This window comes from Ochlerotatus camptorhynchus, unplaced genomic scaffold, assembly GCF_037179485.1.
Source record: "Ochlerotatus camptorhynchus isolate MF236.1 unplaced genomic scaffold, CSIRO-AGI_Acam_v1.1 ptg000140l, whole genome shotgun sequence".
NCBI lineage: Eukaryota > Metazoa > Arthropoda > Insecta > Diptera > Culicidae > Ochlerotatus > Ochlerotatus camptorhynchus.
Window position 1 is genome coordinate 875,331 of NW_027040630.1, and position 27,986 is coordinate 903,316.

The 27,986-nt window shown below is 40.1% G+C and overlaps 2 protein-coding genes across 3 annotated transcripts in view; one reads left to right on the plus strand and one right to left on the minus strand.

Moving 5' to 3' along the window:
• LOC135700646 (branchpoint-bridging protein-like) overlaps positions 1–27,986 on the plus strand; it is a 230,846-nt gene that overhangs the window by 120,775 nt on the left and 82,085 nt on the right. For both annotated transcript variants that reach the window (XM_065221219.1, XM_065221220.1), the window contains exons 4-5: positions 24,414–24,530; positions 24,705–24,851. In XM_065221219.1, the coding sequence (XP_065077291.1) occupies positions 24,414–24,530; positions 24,705–24,851 (264 nt within the window). The remainder of the gene's footprint in view (positions 1–24,413; positions 24,531–24,704; positions 24,852–27,986) is intronic.
• LOC135700633 (uncharacterized) lies at positions 15,607–19,170 on the minus strand. Its single transcript, XM_065221194.1, has 4 exons — positions 18,860–19,170; positions 18,614–18,801; positions 18,449–18,555; positions 15,607–15,639 (listed from the first exon to the last, which is right to left on the minus strand). Exons 1-4 carry the CDS (start codon positions 19,168–19,170, stop codon positions 15,607–15,609), a joined length of 639 nt encoding a protein of 212 aa, XP_065077266.1.

Consider the following 27,986-nt stretch of genomic DNA (forward strand, 5'->3'; position numbering starts at 1 on the left):
GCCTCACATCCTACATTACCGATAGTATGACTGAACGGCTACAGACGGACGTTATATATACGGATCTATCCGCGGCATTCGATAAGTTGAATCATGACATTGCGATTGCTAAACTCGACAGGCTTGGGGTGAGCGGTAATCTCTTGAGTTGGTTCCGTTCGTATCTTACTGGTCGCCAACTTATGGTTGCTATAGGAGATTGCAAATCAGCTAGCTTCTTTGCCACATCAGGTATACCGCAGTGAAGCCATCTGGACCGTTGATTTTCTACTCTACTTCAACGACGTGAATCTGGTTATCGAAGGGCTTCGATTATCATATGCAGACGACCTCAAAATATTTTAACGAATTTGCTCGATCGCTGACTGCCACAATCTTCAACATCAGCCTAATGTCTTTGCCAGTTGGTCTACTTTAAATCGAATTGTAGTGAACCCAGCAAAGTGCTCTGCCATAACGTTCTCACGAAAAAAGCAACCGATTGTATTCAGCTATGACCTGCTTGGAACGACACTCGAACGCGTGAATCAGGTGAAAGACCTGGGTGTGGTGTTGGATTCACAGCTAACATTCAGGCAACACATTTCTTATGTCATCGATAAGTCGTCTAGGACTTTAGGATTCATCTTCAGGATAGCTAAGAATTTCACCGATGTCTACTGCTTAACATCTCTTTACTGCTCCCTCGTACGATCGACGCTTGAGTATTGTTCTGCGGTTTGGAATCCGAATTACAACAATGGTGCCGAGAGAATCGAATCTGTTCAACGTCGCTTTCTTCGTTTTGCGCTTCGTAGACTGCCCTGGAGAGATCCGCTTCGGCTGCCCAGCTACGAGAGTCGCTGCCAACTGATAAACCTTGAACCTCTCCGGATTAAAAGGGGCACCAGCAGAGCTTCGATTATCGCTGACACTCTACAGGGACGAATAGATTGTGAGGCTATCCTGAGGCGAATTGACCTAAACGTGCAACCCCGACCACTCCGTAACAACCTCATGCTGAGGCTGCCACTGCGTCGCACGAACTACGGGGCATATGGTGCGATTTGCGGTCTACAGCGTGTGTTCAACAGAGTCGCATATGTATTCGACACGTGATGCGCTTCGTCGGAGATTCTCATCTGTTTTCGCCGGCCTGACCATTCTGACCATGTTGCTTTGTTTTTCTTTCTGTGATTATTTGACATGTAATTTTACTATTATTATTATTATGATTAGTATTATTAACATCATTTGGGCTACAGCCAGCCTGTTGATGTATGGCAACAATAAACAATTGGTTAGCAGTAGTGGATTTAGCAAGTGGCTTGGGGAAATGGCGTGGAAAGGGTTTGTATTGTTGCTAAATAGCTTTTATTGTAGCTTGCAAGTGGTTCTCAATGCGTTCGTCATACAACATTTTGCAGTAAATCAATCTTGAAGAGCTTCGAAAATACACCCTTCAGAACCTTCTCCAGGATGGACCAACTAGACATATTCTAGTCTTAATGAGGTTTTGGTGGATACATTAATGACAAAAAAAGCCTTGACCAAGGTTTTATGAATGTTGTTTTATAGTTGCTTTGTAGTATTTCATAAAACTTAAAATGTTACTTGGGATGTGTCGCTTACGCGGTACAGATTTTCCATCGCACTTCATGTTAGATAGCATTTCCAACCAACTCTGAAAATCGCAAACTTCGCGTATGAAGTAACATAAAAGCACTTTGAATTTAATATTTTCAATAAATAAAGCTTACCAAATAATTTCAGTCGTGGAAAAACCTCATAGATTCATTGAGAAGAACCCTTGCAAGGTTTAGTTTCATCATCATACTTACAGGTTATGAGAGTTATTTTTACAAAAAAAAAAGAGTTTTTTGAGGAAGAGTTGGCCTATTCTGCACAAAATGAAACAAATTTGCAATATTCGATGCCTGAGACTAACTCTTTTTCCTGTAAGAACGCCGACTATGATCAAGTTACTTCAGTGTGATCAGAAGTAATCGAGCTACAGGAAGGCTGATACACTTTAGCCCGTTCTAATTCTGAATATATTTGACACCTTTACCTATGTTTGCCAAGAAGTAAATGAAGTCTTAGAGTATTCGTTTTTTGCAAAACAATGCTCTGGAATATGATGCACCTTCATGCAAATAATCAGCGCTCAAGTACTTCATTCAACGGCGCCGGTGGTGTAGTGGTGAGCGTGATTACCTCTCACCCCAGCAGGCCTGGGTTCAATCCCAGTCGGCGCCGCCGGGATGTTCTGAGGCATAACATCTCTGATCACGCCTTCCTTCGGATGGGAAGTAAAGCCGTTGGTCCCCGGTTCATGAGTTGATGGGTCCAGGTGTGGGAGCTGCTTTCCTGGCACGTCGGTAGCATTGGTGCTCAGTACGGAAAACAAGATCGACGGAAAAAACAAACCAAAGGAAAAAAAAAAAGTACTTCATTTACCCCCTCACGATAATAGGTAAAGAAGTGCCGAAGCCTTCATTTTCCCTATATGAAAACTCCTTACGTAATTTTATGAGTATCCTCAAGCCTCGAACGAAATTACAAGAACCTTAAAAAAGTAGAAGGGTCTGTGCCTAGGGGCACGAACGTAAGCTTGACGTAGGACCGCTAGTGGACGGAATAAATGTGAAGTGCATTTAGTTCTTTTAATTATCTATTATCTAAACTCTTTCCGTTTTTGAATTGTAGGCGTACCAAATTTGTAGTAATCTTTTTCAAAGTGAAATTTGATTAAGAGAATCAATCAAAATCACTTGCACCCCTGCTTTCAAGTTTGGTTACAAGATTACAACTCTGGAGAGCATTTTGTGTAGTCGTTGGGGGCTTGTGGTTCTGAATATGGACAAACAAGCACAGATAAATTCTATTCCAACTCTTTACTGAAAAGGGCCGTTTTATGGAACAGGACATCCATGGCCACTTACGCTTGGCGTGTTTAGTGTAGGTGACAGCATCACGGACATCATTTTCCAGGAACACCTTCAGCACACCTCGTAGATCAGACATGAGATACGTTTGACACCACCACGGCGAGCCAGACGACCGATGGCGGTTATCTCGAAGAACTTTGCGATGACGCTTGGCGCCTCCTTAACCAGACCTTTTCCTCCTTTGCCACGACCAGTCAATTGTTGTTTGTTAGGTGTGAAGGAGTGGACTAGCCACCACCTTCCTACTGCTGCTATTGCTGTTCATCATGCCGTTCGAAGCGAAAATTAGCTGATGCCAGACAGCAGCGCTGCTTTATATCTTTTCAGGTTAAAGCAGAATGATGTGCAACCAAGTGGTATAAAAGCTACAAAGACTCCTCCCATTATTAGTAGTTTGCTATCAAGTAGTGACACTGGCTCTTTTCCTTTTGCGTACACGGCGAATGAGAACGACCCAAGTTTGAGTTTAGTTCACTCATAATCGCCAAAAGTGCAGGAACTCAGCGATGAGTAAATTTGTCTCCTGTGGAAAACCTAAAAAATCTGCCAGAAAATGAAGAAATTGACGAAAATTTTATTTAGTCTCGGAGTAGTACCAATAGAGAGTGAATCCAATCTTCACTTTTCTCAAATTCAGGAATTTTTCCCTGGAAAATCCTGGAAAAACCTGGGAAAACAAGTTTACTCATCATTGAATTCCTGCACCTTATTTCTTATTTCTAAGATAACTAATCTCAAATTTGGGTCGTTCTCATTCGCCGTGATATCACCTTGAAAGATATCGGCGCCGGTCGTTAGCGTGATTACCTCGCACCCCAGTAGGCCTGAGTCCAATCTCAGTCGGCGCCACCGGCATGTTCTAAGGCATAACATCTCTGATCACGCCTTCCTTCGGGAAGTAAAGCCGTTGGTCCCCGGTTGAGTTGATGGGTCGATAGGTAGGGTCCAGGTGTGGGAGCTGCCTCCCTGGCGTCGGTAGCATTGGTGCTCAGTACGGAAAACAAATCTCGGGTCACTTTTCAATAGGTCCTATCTACATTGATCAATTTTCTTCATCGACACTCTCTTTCGTAAATAACTCGGCTTCACAAATGTTTCCTGCCGTCTTCGTCGAATTAGATGCTAGATTGTTGCTTCTTCCATCGAAAATATCCGGCCGTGGCGATTCAAAGTTGATCAAGGTTGATCAAAATAATTTGTACCCCTGCTTCCAGTTTGATTGCATGAGCATTTTGTGTGGCGTTCGTTCTGAATATGGACAAACAGGTAGATGAATTCTATTTCTACTCTTTACTGTAATAAGCTAGGTGGCCCTGAAAAGAGCCGTTTTGTTGCCAAAGTTGGTGATGATTTAACCTCCGAAACCAAACAGAGTGCGTCTCTGTCACTTCAAAACGTAGATGACATGCATAGCCGCTTACACTTGGCGTGTTTAGTGTAGGTGACAGCATAACGGATCTCATTTTTCAGGAACACCTTCTGCACACCTCGTAAATCAGACCGGAGATACGTCAGACACCGCCACGGCGAGCCAGACGACGGATGGTGGTTATCTCGAAGAATTTGCGTTTGGTTTTGAATATGGTGATGAGTGTACAAAATATTACGCAATTCCATCCTCCCTATTCGCACGCGCCTGAGGATCGGAGGCGAATGCCACTTCGACTTGTTTCGTCTACTTACTACTCTCTGATGACTGTGCTGGGGAAGCAGCATATGCTTGTAGGTAATTGGTGGATTTGTTAGTTAATTCGACGCTTTTGAACAATGCTGGACATTTACCAGTTTTTCAATAGTTTCTTGATGAAAATCATCATTCGGAAGCATTGTTATCGATGCGTAGCCATATTTTTGATCGATTGGTGATAAAATTATTGAAATTGGACCAGGGGCAGCTGAATTATTAACGTTCCAAATCTTTCTTAATTTGTTACATGTTCCATTTTCGGTTTTCACAAAGTGTACCCCCATATAGAAATCAAAGACGTAGTCCTACGTCAAAAGATTTTTATTTTCTAAACGATGTCAAAAATTGCCCCCTAATTTTGCCAAATGTAAATTGCAATAATCCTTTTTTGTGACCTGCATTTCGATATTCATTTGAACACACGTAGGCTGAAAATTTCCAAACCAACAGTTGATCTTCTTCTTCTTGGCATTTCAAGCTTTTTGCTTCTCGCATTTTAGCTTATTGCGTGCTCTAAACTTAGTATTCTAGATGCACTTCCACAGCTATTAATTGGGAGCTTTCGATGTCTGTCCCTTTTTTGCATTAGTATAATGCAAGTAAAATAATACTATATGCTTAGGAAAGTCGAAAAATGTTACAACTCGAAAAAATCCTGTACCGACCCGGGAATCGAACCCAGTCACCTCCAGCATGGTCATGCTTTTTAGATGCGCCTCTACCGATTGAGCTAAGGAAGGCCCCGCCAGCTGATACGTATTGTAAAATTTTGCCCGCGGTTTGAACACGTTGGGCAGACCTGGTCTACATAGTAAGTAGATAAGTTTTATGCCATGCCATACCTAATGAAGCTTCTCTCCTGGGCTAGCCACACAATATACGAATGCAAAAGTGGCTCAATACTGAGGGCAGCCGTTTTTTTAGCTGAGGCGTAAAAGCTTCAAATAAGAATGCAAATAAATTGTCACTGTTCCGTACTCTCTGTGGAAAAATCCCCTCTGCAGCCCCCTTAAGACTCTCTCCCATCGGAAGCATCCTTTCAAATTAGCATCCATCATGATGCTGTGCGTAAGAAAGCGGAGTCTTTCCCCTTTTTCCACTGTTTCGCTTGATCGTATTTGGCAACGTTGGAATGGGAGGTGAAGAGATTGTGGGTCGCCGTTTGTTTTTTATCGAACCCCAGAGACTGTTGATGGTGGTGGAAAAACCAAATTTTTCCCGTTTATATTCGTTCGAGCAAATTTTGGATCAAGCAGATGCTGCTGACCGGTTAGCAACTCGTGGGAGGCTGGGATTAAAGTATCGTAAATTTTCCTGCAGAATAACGGAGATTTTGCAGGGATTTAAACAATTATGAACTGGGGCTCAATCGAGGGGATTTTGCGAGTTTGGCAGTAGCTATTGTTGGGACCCGGCAAAGTTTTATATTGCTAATGGATGTTTTGGGGTGCAACTTTTGTGTGGATTAAATGGTAGATTTAAATGTCAATTTACTGGTGAATGACTTTGTGTATATCCGATTGCACTGAATTGTTTATTTGATTAATAAAATAGTCGCAGCAGAAGAAGTGGGTAACGATGGTCATAAGATATACGATTTAGAATTGGACGAAGACTGTTGAAAAATTGGGCGTCATCTTCTGGAGCTGAGTGAGCAGGAATCGGGTAGTGACTACAGAATAAATAAATCGATGTGTAAGATCAAATTGAAGAAGAAACAAGAAATATTATGTCTTTTACGAGACATTAGCACTACAGTGGTGCGAATTGATATGGGAGCCAATTTTATATACATATATGTCATTCAATATCCCCCCGATTTACTCCTTTAGATGAGGAAACCACTCTCTGAAAGTTTTAGCTTGTTTGCATGAAACACGCTGCCTCCCTGGTGTCAGTAGCATTGCTACTCAACACGGAAAACAAGATCGACTGAAAACAAATCTAGGAAAAGAATAAACAAACCAAAATCCTAATATAATATTCAAACTAAAAACGCCAGCTCATCTTACTACCAAATGAGCTGCAACTTTCAGAGGATGAAAAAATATGATTTTTATTTTTTTCGGCCAGTCTAATGCACAATGACAGTCATAGGAATATCATCCAACTGACCTTGCAACGCAACAACCCAACGAATGTCCAAAAATCATCAATTCCAGTTGCTGCTGTGCGAGGTGAAATGACCACACTCGCACGCACATGGCAGCCAGCAATAACCGGTACTGACACCGTAGACACGCAAAGTCAGGAAACCACACTTAATCACCGGGGCAGAAAGGTAATCGATGGCCAGAGCAGAGCCCTCACCGCAATCACACGAATTTCGCACATTTCCACGGCTCGACGCGGTGATTCTAAAATCAGTACTGACAGACTGCTACACGCCGGCCGTTTGTCTGCCAGCGGTCGGGAATTGCTACCGGAGAAAGTCTGACAGGCCCCGTGACTTTTCGACCTCACCACCCACCTCCCAACGAGCTGATATCCTGATAAATGTTTGCACGTTTCGCGCGTTCGCTGATAAATGGCATCGTATTTATCATTGCTTTTTCCGGTTGTTGTTGTTTTCGATGCCATTTCCATGGGCCCCGGCAGCCGGAAGACACATTTTTGGTAAAGTTTTCCCAGTCAAAACGAGAATCAATATCAACAGCACATCCGGTGCGCCATTCAAGGATTCCGGTTCCGTTTAAGCTGACGTCGCTGCTAGATCGAAGAAAACGTGCAAGATCAAATCCAATTTGGTGCCACTTGTGGTGAGAGAAAAAAAAAACAAGACGGTAAGGACTCGTTTGATGCTGCCAGTCTATATGTGCGACAAGTGACATTAAAAGACGAACTTTATGGGTTCTGCTCTTTCCATGTCGCGCGGCCATGATGGGGAACAACTGCTGCAATTTTATTGGCTCAATCGAGTGGGAAACGTCGTTTTATTATTTATGCATTTCCTCTCTGATGGTGGATGTTGCAAATTTTACGGATAACTGCTTTATTGGCAGCTTTACGGCGGTCGTCCTGAATTACCATATACTGGTCCGGAACGGTGATGGTACTTGGATGTACGAGGTATGACGATGTTGACTTAGCAGAACAAGGAACAGGTGAATGATTTTTTATGGGCGATGTGTGGCTGGGATGAACGTTTTATAGAGCAGCAGGTATGACAAGTTTCCTCTCAAGTGATTCAGTTTTTATTATATTGCGCATTTTGCACCACTTTAAACTCCAGTGCAGAAATTAATGCATAGTAATATTTCTACACAGGCCAGAACATTGAAAATCAACTTATTTGAAAGCAGCAGCAGCTTGATAACAGTATTGGAGAGCTATACTTATTAATTGGAGTTTTAGAAAACGAATATTTAAATTTTATGACCGGTGCGAAAACATTACTGTGCACTTAGTTTTAGCGCAGAAGTCTAATGAGGAGCACAATATGCAATGTAGTTCCTTAAATGTGTAACCAGTTGGTTACAATCCGTGGATTTTCTTCTGTATGGGTTATTGTTGGTTGGGAAAATTCACGTTTTGTTAAACCTAAAACAGTAGACACACACAAGAGCGAGAGGGCTTGTACCGCTGAAAAGAAGAAGAACGTAACGTTACTGAAGGGAGGAAAATCTTGGCTTTAAAATAACAATGAATGCGCAAATTGGATGATGATAGGGTATACGTCCCTAATCTCGGTCTAATATGCAGCCATCGATTACGTATAATATGCAGCCAACATAACTCATCAATTAATTTACCTGCATACGATATTCTACTGCTAAATGGTATGCTTAGATATGTTTATCATGTCGTTTGCTATCAGGAAACACGAAAAGTTGAAAAACTTACTTTTTTAAGATGAAAACTCTCCAGGGATGGATGTAATATCGGTCTATTTACCACTTTGTCAAGCAGTTTTGGCGTGACTTTTTACCAGTGATTTCACAAAACTGGACCAACTAATTTCTATTTTTTTTTATGAAACGCACAAATGTTGGCTACTTTTCTCGAGGTTCTAGAAGGAAAAATCTCAAAATAATGCTTTATTTCAAAGTGCGAGTGGTAGTAAACGTCGTTTTAACTGCTCGAATGAAGTGGTTAATTGTCCCCAAATTGGGTCTATTCATGGATGCAACTTCGTCCCATCCTGTTTGATCCTCAAAAGAATGCTCTTGGTATGCATGTATTTTTAGGTCACTATCACTGTTAACTTAATGCTCTTTATTCTTCCAAAACATTTCACCAAGAAAATTTTACAAAAATCGCATAAAATCACTCAAATTAAAAAATTTCGCTTATCGTTATGCGACCGCAGAATATCAAAATCAAAACATTGTGATGTTCATTATAGGGGAAATGACGGCTTCGGCATGACAGACTATTTTCGGCAACCCAAATTGAAACACTATTTTCACTGGATTTTCTTACGAAAACACTTCGCTGAATGCATGCAAACGATTCTTTATGCTTTCAGCTTCAATTTGACTATATTTTTACCACTGAGAAAAAGCAATCTAGCAGGGTTTTCTTGAAATGAAACACACGCACTACACATTGTAGCTGATTTCGAGTTGCCGATAATAGAACAGCAGATTTACATGCAGTTCAAATGGAACGGTTGCCGAAGAAAAACTGGTTGCCGACAATACTCGCTCTCACTAGAGAAGATTGGAGCTTTGTAAAAGCGTTTCAAAACAGTTTTTGACAATTCTTTCGACTGAAATTGTTAGAGCAGCTGGCAGCAAAAGATTGTAAACAAACCAATACTGCATATGTGTGCGTTCCATAGAGAAAAAGGCTATAGAAAGGAATACGTAAATTCCCCTACAAGTTCAGCAGGCAAAATCTCACTTTCGGTCGTTCCGTATCATTCAAATGCAAACCACATTTTTGACGTAACTCTTATTGCTTGCGTTAGAGGTAATTTAAAAGAAAGAGACAGTGATTTTCTTTCTGTCAAACAATTATCATTGATCTTACTTTTTTCATATCAAAATGGAAGCAAACGAAACATCTCCCGACCACACTTGCAGCAAACCGTCAACTTGATTTATTTTTTCAAAGGGCCTAGTACATTTTTTTTTATCGAAACACACTTATCAATTCTTAACTGAAATTTCGTGGGAATAACCCTAAAAACAACATGTCTTTAAAATGTTATAAAAAGTTGATCCATTAGACGTTCCGCAGTTGACCTGACAGCTAATAATCATGATCAAATGTGAAATGTCAAAAGTTCTCGGTAAATAAAAATATCAGCTAACTGCAGCTGTCTCATGGAATGATTTATTGGGTTTTAGTGGAATACTCATGATATATTTCACATGATATTATTTCAAAAGGACGTAGCACAGCTATGCACCTTAAATGTACTCATAAAACAAGTAACAGATTTTATGAGTCAAACACTCGCCTTTCAACCTCTTCTTGTATCTAACAAGTACAAAATATCAAAATTCAGAACATCATGTTTTTATAGCAAGTGAGTGGAAGCAAACCTGGTTAGGAACATAGAAAAGAAATGTGTCCCTAAAGTTGGGTCCATGATTTACTTGTGAAAACTTTGTTAATCAATTAAAATAAACGTAAAATATTCAAACAGTAACTGTGAGTTTTACGTCTAGAGTCCATTTAATAAATGCCATAATAAGGCCATTTGATGATCGTCAGTGCAACCTTCCCATCTTAACCTGAGAAGTCATTACGGCTAAAAACTCTAAACAGAGTGATATTCTCAACAATCTTAACCAATTTTATTACTTACAAGAGCTGAAAATGTACTGAAATGTTCTGATATAGGGGAAAATCTCTAATGTTGGCCTACGGCTCTAATATTGGGCCCATCGCTAAAAATATGCTATTTATCAATTTTATTTAGATGAACACGTTATTGGACGTTACTAATGGATATTTTTGGTTGCTATTGAAAATTTAGTCGATTGCTGAATTTATGTATGGGCTCAAATTAGGGACACTTAGGCCGACATTACCTGCATTTCCCCTTAATTGATTTGTTTGTGGTACACATTTATCAATCATCAGTGATCAATATTTTCTTTATTTTTTGTGTACTATTGCTTAATTAATTATTTATTTGCGTGATAGGCCGAATGAAATGACAACACGGAGAACAAATTATAGCAGACGCAATTATTTTTCCGGTCAAAATAACTATATTGTTCAATTGTTTTAGAGATAACCTGAAACTATAGTTGATTTGACTATATATAGAGGGCAACAACTATAGTCCATAGTTGGCTCCTCGGTTGGCTCAACTATATTTTTCAGCAGATGAACAAACGTCAAAATTCAAAATACAACTATGCTTTAGTTGATTCAAGAAAACTATTGTTAGGAAAGCAAAATTTTACAATGTTTATTAAACGAACTGCTCTTCATTTTCGACATATTAAGGAAGTTTGCAAATTTATCGATCTCAAAAACACAACTGCAAAATCATAAAAAAGTGAACAAGAACATTCAACTTAGATTTGAACCGTGTTCATCTGCGTGAGAGCCAGCTATCTTATCGCCTGCTCTACGCATCACACACTTAGAAATAATTAATTTTACACGAGACGTAATCCATATTGGACGTAAATCGTGGAACGTAAACAAACATTTCATGTAAAATTAAGTGTTCTCAAACCGAAACATAAGCAAATCGACGAAGATAACGTTTCATTGCATTTATTTTCTCGTTTCTTTCAACTGATTCTTATGTCAAAAGGGCCGCTTACATGTGTCGGTCTCAGGGAACCGAAATTTACATGACATTTTCGTAGTGTGCACAAGTTAAAAGTATGTGGATTTATGATGATCACTTGAAACCAAATTATATAAATAAATAACATTTGACGGTTGTTATAATTCATCAAACACACTTAGAAATAACTAATTTTACACGTGATGGAATCCATCTTTGACATAAAAGATGAGACGTAAACAAACATGTCATGTAATATTAAGTGCTCCGAGACTGAAAAGTTCGTTGCTCGACGAAAAGTACATTTGATTGAGCTATATTTCGCGTCTGTTAAGACTCAAATGTATGTCAAAAATGACGCTCGTATATGTCACTCTCAGGGCACCTAAATTTACATGATTTTTTCTAAGTGTGAAGTTATAGTTGAATTGAGTATAAGATGAACAGTTGAATCTATTAGGTAGATATGATTGAGTTGACGGTCACATTAATGTTGGAATAACTATAGGTTCCTTTCATACAACTATATTTTTCCATGTGAAAGTAACTATTAGGATTGTTATCTTAACTTAACGAATTTGTCCTCCGTGTAGACCCACATTACATTCGTAACCCTAGTCATCTTAGATTTGGAAGATTAGGCAGAAGTAATCAGACCTCCGTGTAGTCCGGTATCGTAAAGTGCAGTGTCATTTAGTGTAACACCCCCCCCCCCCCCTTTGTGGGGTTTCTGGGATGTTGGACTGCCTCCGTTCAGGACATAATAGTTCATGATCCTCGATCGTCCGTCAGGGACGATTCCCTCATTGGCCTTAATTGCCAAGGAGGGTCCCGTCTCGACTCGACCAAGCCTACTGAGCCGTATGTGGTTGATGAACGCCACCATATCCGCCATTCTCCCAAAGCTGCAACTAGTCTTGAAAACTGTTGACGCTTTTGATGACGTTCGCGCATCCAATTTATGTCAGTGTTATAGTTCGTGTATGCCGATGACTACGACCCCATGTTCATCTAGCAGTTCACTGCTGTCAAATCATAAATGAATTTTTGGCTCGTACGTGAAGCTCGAACAAATGTCTATGTTTTATCTCTGTCTAATGAACGTTCCGAACTGCTCATTGGAATAACAGACGTAAGTGAAAAAGTTATTTTATTTTCGCTTCTTATTAGAATTGCCATCGTAAAAAGCTCATGTCAAAACACACGGGATAGATTATTTTGAAAGTCAAAAGACATTGTCTTGTATGAAGTACTATTTACAGTTATATTTCGTGAATTCTAGAGCTAGAATGCTCAGAAATATTAATGTAAGTACCTCTATCAACAGATGAAGAAGGAATAAAGTGTACGACAATGTTTGACAACCGTATTTTTTTTAGGAATTACGTCGTCAAATTGAAACCTCGATTCTTCGCGGCCAATATGCCAATCTGAACTGGTAACTTCTTCAGGAGCTGACTGCACAGGTCAATTGTTGTATGATCCGGCGAACAAGTTCCTTGCTTACCTGCTGCATTAGTGTGAAATGCCGTAGTATGCTGCATAAGACCCAGGTGATAGCTAGTCTGACTGCACTCTCGGAAGCGTCGGTGCGGAAGCGCGGTGCGGATACGTGTACGTTCGACTGCACGGATCAATGACGTGAAAGGTCGTGAACGAATTAAAAAAAAACGCGTCGACGTAGTGTATCTTCATGCTCAGTTCCAAGGCGGGTACTTGCGGTCAACTACGGACAAGCATTTTCTAGGATCTGGCCTGATGGACCGAAAAACTTTGTTTCGCCTATTGACTTTTGGTTGTAGGTTGCATTCGTATTACCCACACTAGTTCCTTATTTAATACCGTTTTTCATTTTTGAAATAAATTTCCAGATGGGTACAACTGAGGGCAACATTTTCAAATTCCAAACTCAAAAGAAAGCTCTATCCAACCGTGGCCAAAAATGAGGACGGAATACGATGCTTCACCCAAGATGTCCTTAAAAATATTTTCAGAATAGACGAATCGATTCAAACCCATGTAAGTGTCTTCCTTTTTTGCACTCAGTGAACAAATCTTATCAACCAAGTGCAAACAATGCGTCAACAACATCCAAATCAAGCTGCCACCGAAGAAAAGTGCTTGTACGTCAGACCTTCTCCATTGGTACCGCTGTTTGAACATGACATCCTGTCCAAGCCGCGGACCCATCACTTTTCGAACAATGATTGTGCATACGGGAAAAGCACATTGTGTTCCTATTGTGACTTAGACGTCTCCGAAAACTACTATAGCAACGTACTTTGGTAGCGTAACAGCACCGTATGAGCGTTTACCCTACCCACCTAGGGTATGGATTCCGGAAATTATTGCGAAACTTATTTTTGAGATTATCAGCTAGATGGATCAGTACTAGTTCAGTGTTATTTTTTATGATACGATACAACATGTTCTGCATATAAGTACATCAAAATGAATTTAGGAGTGTGAATCAGATTTTTAATAAAACCAGGGGATATCGATACAATGGAATAATTAATAAGGAGAAAAAAATATATGAAAAATTAGAATTAAATGCTTTGGGGTGGAACGTTATGTCTACTTGCCTGTGGAAACAGGCCCCCCGCACTGACTGCCACCAAAGGATCGTCACGAATATGTGGAACGTCACTGGGCAGGGTCAGGGCAGGAAAGGGCATGGGGTTTACGAAGCCCTTTCCGTTGTTGTTTTGTTGAACGGTCGTTGGGTCGTCGTTTCGGTGAGCATTTGGTGGATTCGTTTTTACGGTTCGGCACCAGATGATGGGTGTCTCCTTACACCTCTCTTTCTGTGTTTCGCGTGATTCGCGATTGCTATCACGAGCTTGTTTTGCTGCTTCTTCGGTCGTAGAACTGTTGGGTAGAGCGTTGCCTTTATCGTTGTTGTTGATAGTTGCTGAAGGAATAAGTGTGGTGGGAGGTATTGTGCTTTGTATGGAGATATTATGTCTACTTGCCTGTGAGAGCAGGCCCCCGCACTGACTGCCACCAGAGGATCATCACGAACACGTGGAACATCTCTGGTCAGAGTCAGCGCAGGGAAGGGCTTGGGGTTTACGGACCCCTTTCCGTTGTTGGTTTGAAAAGTCGTCGATGTGTCGTCATCTTGGTGGTCATGGTCAGGGGTTGAAACAGTTGACGTTTTTTACTACACTCGCTTCGTTGTCGTGCGCGACAGTCTGTTTGTATTCGAACACTCATGCTCTACCGTCGTCTCTCTCACACAACACGAGCGGTAAAATAACATTCGAGCCAAAAGAAAATTATCAAAATAGCTATCATATGACATGTGTGATTTCGTTGTAATTCCTCAATTTGGTGTAAATCAAACCATTTCTGATCAGAAATATTATTACTAGGACATCATTGCTTGCTATTTTCAGAATTCACACAAGCACACCATCAGCAGCTCTTATTATGAGAAAAACTAAAATACATACATTCGTGATGGTCTTCGGCGACGGTGTCGTATGACAGAGCCCGTCATACGACATTTTAGTTTGGGACTGTACTATGATAGCTTGTTTTGCAAGTGTCGGAGGCAAAGGCAGTCAATTATCACAGAAAATGTGTCGACTACCGTGACCGCTTACAAGACTGGTCATGGTTCGTTTTTTTTTTTTGTACAGCAGTAAGGACCAGAGATCTCCTTTTTCTGTATATCGCTGGAATGTTGATGAATGAATCCGGGAGTTTGATTTGTGGTGGACATGAGGGAAAAACTTGAAGAGGGTGTCGGTTTGTGCTTGAAAGATGATTCGTCGTTTCTTGTTCCGTGATCATAGGCCGCGATGGAAGATTCGCCGTCAACGGGTTGGGGTATAGCGTCCCGGACAGTTCTTCCCACCAGCCGCGCTCCCATTTGTGGAAATGAAGGGAGTACTGCACTTTCCTCTCCTTCAAACCTAATTTTGCCTGTATTGGTGTTGAGTGGTTTGATGATGATTGCGGTGAGCGGTACGTTTGTATTATTGTTGTATGTTGGTGAGTAACTCATAGTAAGCTTGTATGGGGTTACATGACTAGGGTTTGCCTATTCGTTGTCCGATATCCGAAAGATATCATCAAGGTCCATTGCGTCAGTTTCATTCGGGTTTGCTTCGGTGGATGGCTTTTTTGGAGGAGGGCTTTTACTATCCATAGAATTGCTTTGGTGTCTTGCGTTGTTTTCATCTCGTCCTTTTTTGTTCTTGCGTTTCGTGCCAGTATCTCTGTTATTGTTCCGTTCGTTATGATCTGCGTTCGAACGTTGTTGTTTCTGTTCCAATTGCTCATACGGCAATGTTGCTGTACGGTGGCGACACCTACTTGAGTTTCACGAAGAATGAGAAAAACGTAAACAAATAATTGCACGAAGACAACAGTTTTCTTTTATTGTTTTCAAGTGAAAATCAAAGAAAAGTACTTATTGTTATCAATAAATCGTGAAACTCTGGCGTGGTTTATCTTTTTACAGTAGCTGTTCAATTATTCAATGGATTTATACGGAGTAAAAGTAAGTTTTCTTCGAGGTGTTTTTCGCTGCCTCAATTTTATCTTCTCTTGTCTTCAAGTTTTATTAATGAAAATTTCATTGTCGACTTGATCGCATCAATAAAAATTAATTAACTATGCATGCATTTATCGTATATTAACGGTTTGGTTGCGATTCATTTAGAAACATTCCCGTTTTTCATCAATATATTTCAGGTGAAATGGACATGAATTCCAAGAAGTTTGAACGTAAAGCGTATCTGCGATGCGTGGTACCTTCTTGCTTATTAAAACGGGAAGATGGTATATCATTTCACAGATTTCCCAAGAAAGACAAAGACTCTTATCGTTGGCGGAAGTGGGTCAAAGCCCTAAGAATAAAATATCATCCGACACCTTCTTCCCGTGTTTGCAGCCGCCACTTCGATAAACTCGATTTCTATCCTATCAGTAAGTTTTACGATTAATCTAAAGGAATTTTAACTGAGAAATTATATGTTTTAGAATCTTCTGACCAAACCAAGTTTATTTTAAGGGACGGTGCAATCCCTAAGAACGTGGAGTTAAAGAAAAAGTCAGGCCAACTGAATCGAGATCGTGAAAACCGAGCACGGATGAGAGAAGAAACTCGCAAAAATCAAGATGTGACTCAAATGGATGATCGTGGTATGTTTGACGATCTTGAGCTAACCAGTCCTGATCCTATCGTCTCATTTCACGATGCTGTAATTCAAGTTAATACTCTTGAATTAGAGCAACTTCTTGAGCGAAAGAAACGAAAAGTATTTGAAATAAGCTCTGAAGAACAATTGGTTTCATGGACCGGTTTATGCAGCTTCAAGTTATTGGATACATTGGTCAAGGCTATTCAAATAGTACCAGAATCAAGGCTATTCTCGCGGTGGGACGTGTCAATGAGAAATTTGATTTTGCTAGTTTTTATTAAGCTAAAATCCAACTTGTCATTCCGGTGTATTGCATCGCTTTTCAACGTAATGCCCAGAACGGCCTCAAAATATTTTCACGAGAGTGTTCCCATTATTGCTGATATGTTGCGCGTTGCAGTTCCATGGCTTTCTAAAACAATTATTCAAGACGATTTACCATATCATTTTTCTAAGTACGGGAACGTCCGTGCGGTACTAGATTGTACTGAAATACCTATACAAAGATCAAATTGCCTTCATTGTCGCGTTCTAACATATTCTCACTATAAAGGTCGAGAAACCGCTAAATACCTGGTTTCAGTAACTCCTGGTGGCTGCTTCAACTATATCAGCCCAGGATTTGTAGGCAAGGCTTCTGACAAACATATATTTAATGCTTGTGGAATGGTGAACTTATTCGAAGAAAACGACGCGGTAATGGTGGACAAGGGATTTTCAATAGCTAAAGAACTGGCCGAACATAATCTTGAAATGGTGCGACCTCCAACGTTGTTTGACAGTCAGTTGTCCCATATAGAAGCAACCACGAATGTAGCTATTGCAGGAGCACGTGTTCATGTCGAGAGAGCAATTCAAAGATTGAAAAACTTCAGGATACTCACGGACAAGCTAGATTTGTCCATTCTTTACATTCTGGACGATGTGATGATAATACTAGCTGGTGTTACAAACTTGTCGGCTCCAATGTTGGCAGATGATAGATTTAGTAAATAAAACGATTGTTTTGAAGTAATACCAATTAATTAAAATGTGTTTATTTCGCAAGAATAATCAATGGATAACAAAATAAAAGAAGTATTGAAAATCACTTACTCATTTAATTGGAACAAACAACAGGTAAGAAAATGTTAAAATAAATTTCTCGTAGCGTTACGAAAAGTTCCGAGATAAACTCTTTGTCGTACGGCACCTGGATTATGAAAATATCATTTTCAAAGGAACTATAAATTACTAGATCAGCTGATTTTGCAGCAAGTATACACATTGACAGCTGAATTTGTCCATAGTATGCATGTTTTTTCTTCAGTTGTGGGTCGTTTTTGGAGGTATCTATATATTTCAGCTGAGAGATAATATCGCTAGCTGATTTTTCTTTTCCGGCAAGAGGACACTTAATCTCTACCAACTTTTTGTCATCCAAAACAAACGCATCTGGAGAACATCCAATAAATGGGGCCGAAGGAGGTATCACCAGTCCCATTCTAATTATTGTTTTGTTAGCTTTCCTTCTTCTATAGCACTCCAGGGCCTTGTGCTCCATGTCTCTGCTGTACTGTAATGCTGGAATACGCTTTTCCAATGGGTGTACGATAGGAGATAACTTTTTAACCCAGTCTCTATCACCAGTATCATTCCTATAAAAAGTGAATAGATCATAGCATCCGCTGGCTGTAATGCGTATACGGCGTTCACGTTGCCAGGTATCATTCGATTGGTTGTACGTCTGAAGACAAATAGACAGGCTCTTTGCAGCAGTCAAGCAAACCTTACTTTCATAGAAAGTATATAGGCATGGACCATTCATTGGACCAAAATAGTGTTTCCATCTGCTTGTAATATGATTTACGTCGAATAGTGAAGTAAGATACGAGCTGATATTGGTTTCTTCTGTAGTGCTTAGAGTTGGTTGAGTCTGCATGCGCTGAGGTGGGTTCCATAATGGCATGCTGGGAGGACCATCCGAAAAAACTACTGTATAGTTGGGTTGCTCATTAGTGGACATTGGCTTGGGCTTCTGATTACTTGGCACATGAATATTTCGTCCACGAATAGATTTTGCCAGTGCTGAATTAGGAAGCCCTAGAAATTGAAGTTATCAAATGTTTTTATTATATAATAGACGGGCATAATGTAATACCAGTAACAAAAACGTTGAGGAGTTCATCAGTCAGTTCGTCCGTCAATGATACTGAGCTAGACTTCTTACGTTGTCCACATAACTTGGACAGAGGAATGGGCTCGTATAAATTCTCCGCTTGATTTTTAGCGATTTTCCCCCACCGCTGACGTACATCTGTAGGGGAAAGGGCATCCAAATCCTTTTTGCTGTAAATGCATTTTATTAACAAATGTGATATGAACATGTATAAGTCATATTGATTACTTATGGATGAAAAGTAAACAAGCGAACTGGTGCTTACACCGGAAATTTCCGGCTGGACACGAGCAATGCATCGACCAGTTCTGAAATAACTGGGATGTTGTGATGTTTACTTCTCTCGGTGGATCGGATGGATTCGAGCCTCTCAAGCAGCTACAAAAAATATGGATGTGCGGTCCATCAATTTTTGTTACACCGACAATTATAACATGGTTATTCTTGTAGAGTTCATTTCCTTCGATCCAGTGTCTACGGCTCTCCTTCGCAAACTCGAATAAATCGACAATATCGATGTTTACACGGATTGTGTCCATAGTCAGAGTCTAAAATTGAACATAATTGAAGCTTAATTCGATTTTTATTCTTGGATTACCAACTGTTTTTTCCTGCATTTTAAACACCGCCTTTGAAAATTCCTGCAAATAGGAGAAACGATACTCAAGTTTAAACAAAAGAAACTCTACATCTCAAAATTTTTTTTATAAATTTAGACATTTATTAACATTTTCACATCACTCACTGCATGATAAAAACACTTTTCCATTCATTATTAACTCAAACAATGTTTGACGATTTTAACATCGACAAAACATGGCCATCTTTTTTTTTATGATTTGACCATATTATTATCGTAGGAAAACGAATCTATGTATAAAATCTGACCTACCAAACAAAATGGAAATATTTGCACTACAGAAATCAGCATGCACAATATAGGAAAACTGTTGAAAATTAACTTTTATTACTGCCTCTGAAAATCTTTTTTATGTTTACGTTTTTCGAAACTTGCTATAGCTGTCAAATGACAGCGCACCTTCCCTATTCGGTTTGTTTGCCTGTTGTTTGAGGATGTTATTGGAGACGTATGCCTTCAGGTTGTGTACTTTTTGTGTGAGTTTTTCAACTTCATCGGATTTTTGTCTCAATCCTGCAATGAGCTGAGCAATTTGTTCATCTTTTTTCTTATTTGATTCGATTAATGCTTCCAATTTTGCGATTTTTTCGTCTTTTTGTTTCAATGATTCCTGTAGAGCCTCGAGTTTTACATTTTCAAGACGTGATTGTGCGAGCGTATGAGCGTAACTGGAACCTCCTGCTCGTTTTCGTGCTTCAGGATACGAAATGTTATGATCAACCTTGATTTTTACAACTTGGAATTCCTTTTGGTAAACTGAACATTTCCTGAAGGTAGATCTGTGGTCACCGTTGCAGTTAATACAACGAGGAATCATTTCGCAGTTTTCGTCTTGGTGTTCATTGCTGCAATTGTAGCAGCGTTGGGGTCCAGGGCATCTTGAACGGGTGTGTCTGTATACGAAGCAACCGTAGCATTGCATTGGATTTGGGTAGAAGGGTCGCGTAGCCACACGTAGTACTCCTACTTTCAAGTGTTTGGGGTAAGTTGTTTTCCCAAATGTGAGTATGAGAACTGGAGTGTTGACGTTCAAAACGTTTACTTTTCGGGAGATTCGTTTGACATGTGAGACTCCTTGATCAGCTAGATGCGACTCGATTTCCGATTCCGTCATGCGAATCAGGTCGTAGGATGATATAACGCACTTACATGATTTCAGCTTGGCGTGGTACGTGACACAAACTTATGTCTTTTCATCCAGTTTTTTTTTTTCCGTGTCGTGGACATTTACCACTGCGACCAGTGTTTTGATCTATTGTGGTGTATCCTCTTTTTACTATTTGCCGTGTGTTTTGATGATCAACCACTATGTAGAGTGATCTTCATCATTGATCATCGGCATTATCCCAATATGGAATTGCACTTCGAATGAAGTTTACAACTTTATTGGGTATACTGGTCCAAATTTCTTCAGGTACGGTGAGTCCTTTATCAAGAAATCTGCATCGTTTATTAAATAAAGCAGTGCAATCACACAATAAATGTTCAGAGCTTTCGCTCTCCAAATAACAAAAGCGACATCTATCGTCGCTAAGCTTTCCAATTTTTTTAAAATGATATTTACTAGGACAATGTCCTGTTATTAATCCAGTGTAGGTGCTTAAATCTTTTTTGGAAAGATTGAGTAACCTTTGCGTACTCAAAACGTTGGGCTTAATGAATTGTTTAGATTGCCGGGCTTTCATCCAGTTTAGTCAGAGCTAGCAGTTTCTCAACTTGTGCCGGGTTTCTGACTTGCAGAGTGTACTGTGAGCATTTTGCTTCGCTAGTAGCCGATTCAATCGGACCCCCAGCAGCTGCTTCGATGATGTTGCCAATTATGAAGGGATTTTCTGATAAAATTTCCCCGTCTTTTCTCGTCATTTGTAGGATGGTTAGTTGACCAAACTCGTTCCTTGGGTCCATGAAGGGGTGTAGAAGAGGCCTGGGGTGCTTTCCCGAGTTGCCTCCACTACTGGAGGCAGCCATCTCCTAATTTGAATGTGCCTGTGTTCCCCACCTTAATCACGATTAGGCGAGGATTTGAAAAACAATAAGTGGTAACAGTCACCTGTTACCTACCCCTATGGATATCTGTTTTCCAGTTCAGAGGCAAACTATCGAGTTTAGTTGTGGTCGCTCTTTTCACATGTATCGAGAGATACTCTCGCCACTACGAAAAAAAACACTCTATTGATAGCACTTTTCTTACACAGTCTCACTGATAGGAGTGTTCTGTGGTTGTAGCTCACCAAATGGTTGTGCTACACACTAGACGTTTGAGACTGGTCGAGTTGTCAGACATACCACTACCACTGTAGGTCACGTGATCACGATACGTCGTACACTTGGTTTGCTTTCCAAGTGGAACCGATTTTCACGACCGATTTATTCTAAAATAATTCACTTTCGGTGGGATAGCCGTACATTGAAATTTCTCCCCGATGCTCGAGATATATCTGCAGCCGAATCGAAGAGATTTGATAATATTAACTGATCCGAGACGTTAGATATCAGCGATAAAAGCTTTAGTAAACGCGAAGCGTGGTGTTGTTTACACTTTAACTGTAACTCCAGTCTGTAAATGGAGATAAAATATCAATATGACAATTCGATCCTCCGAATTCGATAGAAAGATACATTTATATTAAATTCATAAATTAATTTAAATTATTTTGCCCTTAACTTTTTTCATCAGCAGAATTCTGTAAAATGAAGCTTTTATAGGTTTTAATATAAGGTGCAACTTTTGTCATTGGACATTTTTATCGATGAAAAATAATAACAAGTTCTGTCCGCTCTGGTTAGTCATGCATAAGAGGTAAAGATTTGAGTTTTTCACAAAATTTAGATATATCATTTCACGGAATTCTGTTGCTGGGAAAAGTAAGAACCAAATGAATTTAAATGATCTGCCATGCCTGGATACTAGCCTCAAAATATTAGATTGGATTATTTTATTAAAAATATGTCAGCCTCAAGCGGGTTCGGCTTTCCAACCTCAAAATAAAAAATTCCGAAGAAACATTTTTTTCAATTCGCTGGTTTCAACTTGTTTTAAGCGTAGCACTATTTTACTTGTCTCTCAAATGATGGTAGGGTTGCCAATTATCTTGATAAAATGTCTTTGATTTATGAAAATGTTTATGAAATTACCATGAAAAATTTAATTCAGTAATTATGTACCTGTTTTAAAAACAAATTTGACCATTGAATCGTACTTTGGGCATAAAATGACAGCTATTTCAATGTTAAATTCGATGGATTTCAAATATATCACGTTTCAAATAAATCATGCAAAATACGAATAACCGTGATTAAATCGAAACTTTACTGTATCTCAAAGCATTTTTTGTGAAATGTTGTTGCTTAAATGCAGCACAGAAAACTCTCGATCCATTATTGGATTAATATTTTACTCAATATAACCGATATCATATATGTAAATTCCAATTGAATTTTGTATAAAAAGAAGTCAAATTGTGAAGTCAGAGTCCGTTATTTTAAATGTATTGAAGTCGTAGTCGGTCTATTTAAATCCGACTCCACAGCCCTGATATATTAAGAAACAGCCACAGTTTAGTCCTACTACCTGCAATTTTCCCATCCACTGTCATCCAGTAGGAAAATGAGCATCCACTTGTTCCTGGTTCCAATAAAGTCCTCTTTGCAGCTTCCAAAACGGCTGCTGCTTCACACTTCCAATCACGTGCAGTAAATTTCACGACGGCTTCGTTCTGGTGCGAGATACTGCCTTCTTCTTAGCATTTCTAGCTTATTGTTTATCGCATATTAGCTGATTGTGTGCTCTCAACTTACTGTTCTAGATGTATTTGCACAGTTATTAATTGAGAGCTTTCGATGCCTGTTCCATTTTTGAATTAGTATAATTGTGTGAGAAGTACAATCATACTCTATTGCCGTGGAAAGTCGAGAAATTTAACAATCCGAAAAATTCCTAAATTCCTACGCCTTTGCCGACTGAGTTAAGGGAGGCCCGAGATACTGCCTGAAATAGTTAATAAACAAAAATCAAACATAAGTTATTTCCACACAACGCTTAAATGCATTAAAGTATTGCTAATAAAGCCTGCCTTTTCTCAATTAAAAGAAAAGATCACGAATCATCCTCGTCACGAAATAATAAACGGATCTCATAAAGCTTAATGAAAATTCTTTTAATGCCTCAACAAAAGCACTTGCGTGTAATTCCACTCCGAGCTGCATTTGCTGGCATTGTCCGTCATCAGTGCTTCCGCAAGCTCATCCTTCGCTCTCCATCATATCCCGTCCACCATAAAGTGTCCCGGTACCCTCTGTCATCATCGTCATGATGTTTATGATTGTTCCCTTCTTCGAATCCGAAAGTTTCTTCCCTATGGAGAGTAATTGTGGAAACATGCAACTCATCGTCGTACATATTAAGTCCCATCAATGTGAGGGAAAGGGGGTGTTATCTGTTGCTGAAGCTCCCACAAACATATGCTTGCAGCCTTCGCATCCCCTCCACGTGTCGTCTCGAATTAATTGCACTCGTTTATTTCCAAGATCTCATAAAGACTGGCAGTAATTGAGTTGTTCCTTGCAGCTTCAGCACCAACAGCCACGAAAGCAACAGCACACTCACTTTGGATCGTCCGTTTCTTCGCTTCGTCTCATCGCATCGTACGAATCTTATAACCAACCGACCCACTTGCTCAACTTCTGCTGATGTTTGCCCTCGGGCTTGTGCATACGGCAAAAAATAAGCTCTTAATAAAGCTTGAGCTCATCGTGAGCTCTCGTGTACTCGTTTCTTTCGACCACGCGGTCGATCAGATCAACTCAAAATTGAGTAGAGTCGACTCAATTTCGTCGACAGTGGATTAACTCTCGAATATGAGGAAAATCTATAGCGGGTTTACTCAGTCTAATAGTTTACCCCTGGACTGAGTACAAATTTCATGGGTTTTCCTCATATTCGATGGCTTTTGAAAATCACTCCACTCGACTCAATTTTGAGTCGGTCTGATCGACCGTGCAACAGAAAAACAACTTTAATATCACTTTCCACGCTGGCTTCTCCTTCATCAAAAACCCCCCACCTCATTTTGCACTGACTGAAATCGCACCGCAAAACAAACGCATCCAATGAATTTTCACCACCCTCTTTTCCCTTTCCAGTTCAACTTTGTCGGCAAGCTACTGGGCCCGAAGGGAAACTCCCTGAAGCGGCTGCAGGAGGAAACGATGTGCAAAATGGCAGTCCTTGGCAAGGGTTCAATGCGGGATCGTAAGAAGGTTTGTATCTACCTATCTATACACATTCCGATAAGACCGACCGCCCAGTTAGTGTGCCACATCCGCTTATTCCATCTCGTCTGTTTTGCACTGATTGGTTGGTTGGGGGTCTGAGGGGGGGAGCGGGCGGAGGCAACATGTTATTTATTTCGTGCTCTTTTTCGTTTCATTCAGGAAGAGGAACTGCGACTCAGTGGCGACCCACGGTACTCACATCTATCCGAGGATCTGCACGTGGAAATCTCTACCTACACAGCACCGGCCGAGGCCCACGCCCGTATCGCCTACGCCTTGGCCGAGGTTCGACGCTTTCTGGTGCCGGTGAGTAGCGGTTTTCCTTTTTTTTAGACATGCATACTTATATATATATGTACAGCTGGGGATTGTTTTTGAAGTGCTGGAGATGGGTAGGTATTGCGAATGAGGATGACGGGATTTGTTATTGATTTCAGTTCATTAGTGTCGGATTTTGGTGGGTTCGTTGAGCGAAGCGTCTTCATTTGCGTCTATGACGGGAGGGTTGAGACATGACAGTATATTTAGGTGTCTTAGATACTGCTTTTTAAGGCATAAGAGTTGCTAGTCTTTCTTTTACGTAGAAAAGCGTCTTTGTCGAAAGTATTGGATACCATTTCATCGAAGCAGTGTCACGAAATTATGCAAGGTTTTAAACACTTATAGCTTGGCGATTTGTGGATGGATTTACATTTATGGATATCATTTAAATTTGATTTGTTGTGAGAAATTTGTATGGTATTAAATTTGAAATGGATTCTGAATACTACACCATTTTAAAAAAAATAATAGTATTAGTAAACTTTACATTTATTTGTTGATTCATTATGTTTTAACATTGATTTTGTAGTAAACTATTTTAGCCTTTGGTTCTTCATCTTTGTTCGGTTTCATTGATTAATTTAGTATGACGATGGCGTTTAGCGCTAATTAACAGAATACCCTTTTAAGGTTTTGGTGAGTTTGAGTTTAAAAAATTTGCCCATCTACTTAACCTAAAGCTTTACCTAACGTATCAGATTCCTGATGATTTGGTGATCGGATAGCCTACCGCAATCTCTGAACCTTTCGATGGTAGCAGTTCTCCGCAACTCCAGCGTCTGAAGACCAGCTAGGCGATGGATCTCACAGTTTCAAGTGCGTAGAGGACAGTTTGTTTATGAGAACTAGGGGGAGATCACTTTAGGTGTATTAATTGTAACAACAACAAAATAAATGCATTTTCTCAGTGCATTTTATGTTGTGTGCAGCTCTATGTGATAGCTCTTATCAATAGAGATTAGTGACGTTTAACGCACGCACACTAGCGGGTGCATCACCGTGAAAAGCTGTTTATTATTATCCTCTGGTTAACCTAAATTATGTATAAAATTAGATTTGCCAAAATGAGTTTGACAGCGATTTATTTCACTAACACGCTCTCACATATAGCACCAATACAACCGGACCTGACAATCTCAATACATGCATCCATGCATGGAATTTTTTTTCCTGTATTGTAGTTCGCCTCGGTTTGCTCAAATCCACACTCCTGACTCGAGAAAAGCCGGCGCCGGTGGTGTAGTGGTAATGGTAAACGTGACTGCTTTCTCACCCAAATGAGTCTGGGTTCAATCCCAGCCGAGGTTTGTGGGATTTTTCAGAGGCAAACAATTATCTGGTCACGTCTTCCTTCGGAAGGGAAGTAAAGCCGTTGGTCCCAGCCCATGCGTGTTTGAATGGGTGCGATATCCTACGAAGGTGTGGAAGCTGCCTTCCTGCACATTTGATTGCCGTCAATGGATGACAATCGAAGTCCGTCGGTGATTGGCACTAGATTGCGGAACAGAGACCGACGTTAAATAAAGGAAATAAGAAGAAGAAGAAGAAGAAGAAGAAGACTCGAGAAAATTATTTCAGAAGCTCCTCGACCATCAGAAATCTCCACCGGAATCGTACAGAACCTCCTCCACCGAAAACGCGAGAAAACTCCGTTGAAACTCACTGGAACCTTCGATGGCAGCAAATCTCCACTGAAATTTACCGGAACTCTCTCCGCCGTGAACAGGTGAAAATTCCGTCAAAACTCCCCTGGAAAATTCAGATGCCAACGGAGGTTCCCAGGGACTTTTGACGGATTTTCCCCGCATTGTCGGCGAAGGAGATTCAGTGAAGAGATTGGATGCTGCTGAAAGAAGATCCAGGGAATATCGACGGTATTTTTTTACGTTCTTGGCGGACGAGGTTCCGCGTTGTTTCGGTAATTTTAATGCTACCAGCGGGACTTCCTCGATGTTTTAACGGATTTTTTTTTAACTAATTATGGCCAGTTTTACCTTTGCTTAAATTCATTAATTGAATGGGCATTCTAAAAGTGAGACGCCCCTAGGTTGAGGACCTTCGTCAAGATCTTGTTTTGGACACATTGTAGTTTAAAGTGATGGCAATCCATGCTACTCTCCCAGATTGGGACTAGGGTTGTAGTACCGGTAGTACCGGTATCGGTTTTACCGATAATATCGGGTGATTTTCTGGTAGTGAAGTACCGGTACTGGCATGTGAAAATACCGGTATTGATTTGGAAATAATTTAAAAAACGTCGTGAACCAACAAGCTGCACAGAACAGAAGTGAAAGTGAAAACAAATCGGCGGATCAAAAATTTAAACAGTAAGCGAAACGCTCAACTGTAATTTTCCAACTAAGCTGCAGTTAAACGCGTTATATCTTGTATATCTGGACTGGTGGTTACTCTTGGTTACTCCAAGGCGCCGTAAATTTATATGATTTTTTTTTAATCAATACTAGCTGGGCGTTCCCTTAGCTCAGTCGGTAAAGGCGCAACTACAAAGCAAGACCATGCTGGGTGGGTGGCTAGGTTCGATTCCCGGTCCGGTCTAGGAATTTTTCGGGTTGGAAAATTTGTCGACTTCTCTTGGCATAGAGAATGATTGTACTTGTCACACAATTATACTAATGCAGAAATGGTACAGGCATCGAAAGCTCTCAATTAATAACTGTAGAAGTGCATCTAGAACACTAAGTTGAGAGCACGCCATAAGCTAATATGCGATATGCAATAAGCTTGAAATGCGAAGAAAATAAGACGAAGAAGAAGAAGAAGAAGAATAATAAGAAGAAGAAGCTGGGCGCTAAAATATCGATATCACTTATGATGTACCAAGAATTTTAGGGAATATCCAAAATATTCAGATAAGTTTCGAAAATTTCAGTTAATTTACGAGTTTTACATGAAAGTACCGCACTTTGGAATGTTTAAATATCTGTAAAAGCAAGTCCGGAGTGTTTCAGAAACTTCATAAACTTAACCAAAAATTTCATGACAGTTGCATCAGCTTCAAAAAACTTCATGACAGTTGCATCAATTTCAAGCATTTTACTTGAACTTCAAGAAATCTTCTGGTAAATTTAAGATTTAAAAAAAGATTAGAAAGCTTTTCGG